The sequence below is a fragment of the Metopolophium dirhodum genome, chromosome 8 (assembly GCF_019925205.1).
Source record: "Metopolophium dirhodum isolate CAU chromosome 8, ASM1992520v1, whole genome shotgun sequence".
Classification (NCBI taxonomy): domain Eukaryota; kingdom Metazoa; phylum Arthropoda; class Insecta; order Hemiptera; family Aphididae; genus Metopolophium; species Metopolophium dirhodum.
In genome coordinates, this window is record NC_083567.1 from 26,318,673 (window position 1) to 26,322,643 (window position 3,971).

Sequence of the window (3,971 nt, forward strand, 5' to 3'; positions counted from 1 at the left end):
GATGTATAATATAAAGCATAATAATATTGATTATCTTTACTAGTGTCGTCTAGTGCGGCGTGGTGATTGGCCTCAGTCACTAACGTGTTCTGAGATCAAGCATCAGTTGGTGTCGCTAGTTCCCGGATGGGTACCCACCCGGGATTTTTAGCTACAAACCCTTGCCACACTTACAAACGTGTTTCAACCAACCGTTACACAAATGTTTCTTCCCCCTTCCAAAAAAATAAATAAAAATATTTATATATAATGGTGTTATTGTTTTTTTCATCGGATGGATAATAGTAAACACTTGGTTTCTCTGTGAAAACAAAAGTTATTTATTACTTATTATTTACATTATTTACAAAACTACAAATTTACCTGAGAAAATAAAAGAAACAACAATTTATGTTACTATTGTCACTCTTAATTATTATTAACAATTTAAAACACAATATTAAAATCAATTTGTTTGTTTAACAATCTTAAAGACATCCTTATATATTATTATTATCAATTTTACAATTTTATCACTTTAGCATCGTATCAATGTTTGGTTATAATAATAATAATAGTAATATCTAAAAAAAGTATTTTCTTTACATCTCCACCACCCACTGTGAAAATTCTTATAAGAATTTTTATTAGCTATTGTTCATTCTAGTATTAATTTTGTTATGTGGAATAGTCCTGTTTTCTTAATTCTTTTTCCTGTTTCAATTTTAAATATGGTATTTGATATTTTCTCTGTTATTTTGAAAGGTCCAATCCTGAGTTCATCTAATTTTTTTCTATTTAATTTATTTCCGTTTTCAATATATACAAAATCGCCCGTATTGAATTCATTTTCTTTTCTGTTTTTGTCAAAGAGTTTTTTATTATATTCGTGAGATTTAATAGTGTTATCTAGAGCTATTTTTCTATCTTTCTTCCAATCTTCTGCATTTTTATGTTCTTTTAGTTCCTCAGGTAGCAAGTTTGTGTTAGTCCCATCTAATAGATATTTTGGTATAAACCCTGTTACTGAGTGTTCTGTTATGTTACATTTGTCAACACATTCTCTTGCTATTGTTGTCCAAGCTTTCTGTAGATTAATTAATTCTGCATCTTATTTTGTTTATACTTGGTAATAACATAGGCTGACGCACCGTTTTCGCTCAGAATCGTTTTTTTTATACAATGATATTATATCATTGAATTCAAATTTAACACCATCCATTACATTGACCCACTTGTAACATACTGTACAGCAGAGCGACATCCACTTACCCACATTTTTTAATGCTAGAGTCACTGGTGCAGCAAATGGACCGTATGACTCCTCAATCAAATTTTCCTCTAATAGTTTTGCCACTTGCTGTTCTATTTCTTTTCTGTCCTCAATTGTACATCTATAAGGTCTCTTACTGCAAAATGTATCTACTAAGAGATCTATTCTTGCTTCATAGTCTTTTAGAGTTCCTACATCATATTTATCTTTGTAAAATATTGTTTTATAATCTATTTTAATTTTTTTCTTATAATCTAAATGGTTTAAATCTATTTAAAAATCTTTTTCTGTAATATGTTCATTAAAATTTATTTCTATCATATCTGCAAATATTTGCAATTGTTTTTGGCTTATAATTAGATTTTTATCTTGTCTCAATTTAAATTCTTTTATTATATCTAAGCCTATTAAAAAATCGTGAAAGTTTTCATTTTCTACGATAAACACATCTACTTTTTTTTCAATGTTGAAAATTTTTAATTTTATCCTTGTTAATCCTTTTGTGACTGACACACCACTAATTGTTTGTAATTGTATTTTGTTCTTATCTTTATTATTATTTATAGTTTTTATTAATTTTTTATTAATCAATGAAACTTGAGATCCTGAGTCATAAATCCCTTCTATTTTTAACACTTTTCTTAAGTTTGGTTTCACGTCTGTCTGTGATCAAATCTTGCGCGCTCGATTTGAGGCACTTTTTGAAGATGAAAAATTCTGAAAATTGGTATAGACCTTGGTCTTGGATGACAATACAATAATCCGTTGTCATTTTGGGACATGGACCAAAAAAAAAAAAAAGGATTGTCCCCACGACGTCGCCGTAATATCTCTCGCAGATATTGAACTTTCTCTCTTCCCCAAAAAAAACCGCAACCTCTTACGAAGCAAGTATAGGCGTGTCCTATCCATTATTATAATATCTATGGTAACAACGGTAATTATTACCAAATAACATTATACCGGTATTCTGATATAGGTACCGAAAACATATTTCTTAAACGTTTAATAAAAATATTTACTTTCAACTAAAAAGTAGAAAATAAAAAATAAAAAAAAAAATTTTAAAAACACACTTTTCCATAAAAACATTTAAAAAAAAATTTTAAAAATTGCACTAAAAAGACAAAAATAATTCTCTGTACTTAAAAATAATGAAAAATTTATTGATGAAAAATTTAAAAGTGTGTGGTGCTCATACACTTGACATATATTCCCAGTCACTATCTTATAAACATGATTGAACAAAGAAGTGTATGTGAGACTTTCCTTGGCTTTTAAATTTTTCATCAGTAAATTTTTCATTATTTTGCTCTTATACTTGACATATACTGTCAGTCACTATCTTATAAACAGGATTGAACAAAGAAGTGTATGTGAGACTTAGCTCGGCTTTTAATGTTTTGTATGATGCACCACACACTTTTAAATTTTTCATCAATAAATTTTTCATTATTTTTAAGTACAGAGAATTATTTTTGTCTTTTTAGTGCAATTTTTAAAATTTTTTTTTAAATGTTTTTATGGAAAAGTGTGTTTTTAAAATTTTTTTTTTTTATTTTTTTTATTTTATCTTCTAATACTATGTGTAATTTAATTAGTGGTGTGTTTATTCGTTTTCTGTTTTATCATAAACTTCTACATCTAAGATAGAATTGTTATTTACCTTTTTTGTTGTAATGTTTTTTTCTCTATTTTCTTCATTCCTTTTAAACCAAAATTTTTCATTAGGGTGGTATCTTACACCTTTACCCAAATCTTCACATGTCTTACAAGGTTTCTTTTCTTCATATTTGATTTTTATTTGAGGATTTTTTTTTACTTGACATTCGAGCTGTCTCAAATTATTAAATAAGTCTGTTGATTCTTTTAATTCTGATTTATCAATTTTGTTCAGTATAAATTCTGGTAGCCCTACTGCTATCAACGCTATAAGTGATTTAATATCCATATCTATATTAAAATCTATTAAAAGTTTTTCTTTTTTCATAGCATAATCAGTTAATGAACCTTCTCGATATTTAAATGTTACTGCATAAGTAACATTATTCCATCCATTATCTGTAAAGCATTCTAAAAATATTTTTTTCCATTCAGACCAACCAGCATTTATTGTTAATCTTATGAGTGTAGAAGAGTACCAATCTAAACTCGGTTTGTCCAAGAATGATTTTAATAATTCAATTTTATCCTCTTTTTCGTCTATTTGAAATCTAGAGCACTCTTTTTCAAAACTTTCCATCCACTGATTAGAATTAGTATTTTTGCTTGAAAATTTTTCTATCAAAAGTTTGTCTGCTATTTGTTTTAAGTTTTTTTCTTTACCTTTATTTTGTGTTGTTTCTATCAGTTTTTCTAATATCCCTTTCAGATTATGATCCTGTGTTTTATTTAAGTTCTTTTCATTTATTTCCTCTAAGTATTGGTCTTTAAATTGTAGATTTCCATCTTCGTCAATGTATATCTTCTCTAATTCTTTTGTCATCGTAATCCATACTTTTCTTACCTGATTTCTTTTCTTTAATGAATTAACTAGTTTTACGTAATAGTTTGATTTTTTTAATTCTGTATGATCTCCCATTTATCTAAGTTCTTCTGGCCAAATATACCTCTTTCCATCCTCTGTACTAATTGAGGTTATGGCAATTACATTTGTTTTTGTATCTTTTGGTGAAGCTACTACCGTAAATTCAAACTGTAATTTCGACATCATAAACAA

The 3,971-nt window shown here is 27.5% G+C and overlaps 1 protein-coding gene across 1 annotated transcript; it reads right to left on the reverse strand.

Annotated features, from left to right (window-relative positions):
• Positions 1-1,878: 1,878 nt before the first annotated feature.
• LOC132951034 (uncharacterized) lies at positions 1,879-3,971 on the reverse strand. The gene has a single exon (XM_061022716.1). The coding sequence runs from the start codon at positions 3,831-3,833 to the stop codon at positions 2,862-2,864; it is 972 nt and encodes a 323-aa protein (XP_060878699.1). The 5' UTR covers positions 3,834-3,971; the 3' UTR covers positions 1,879-2,861.

Bases quoted from the DNA above. Each gene is read 5' to 3' on its own strand.
- LOC132951034 (XM_061022716.1), bottom strand. From the start codon at position 3,833: ATGGGAGATCATACAGAATTAAAAAAATCAAACTATTACGTAAAACTA.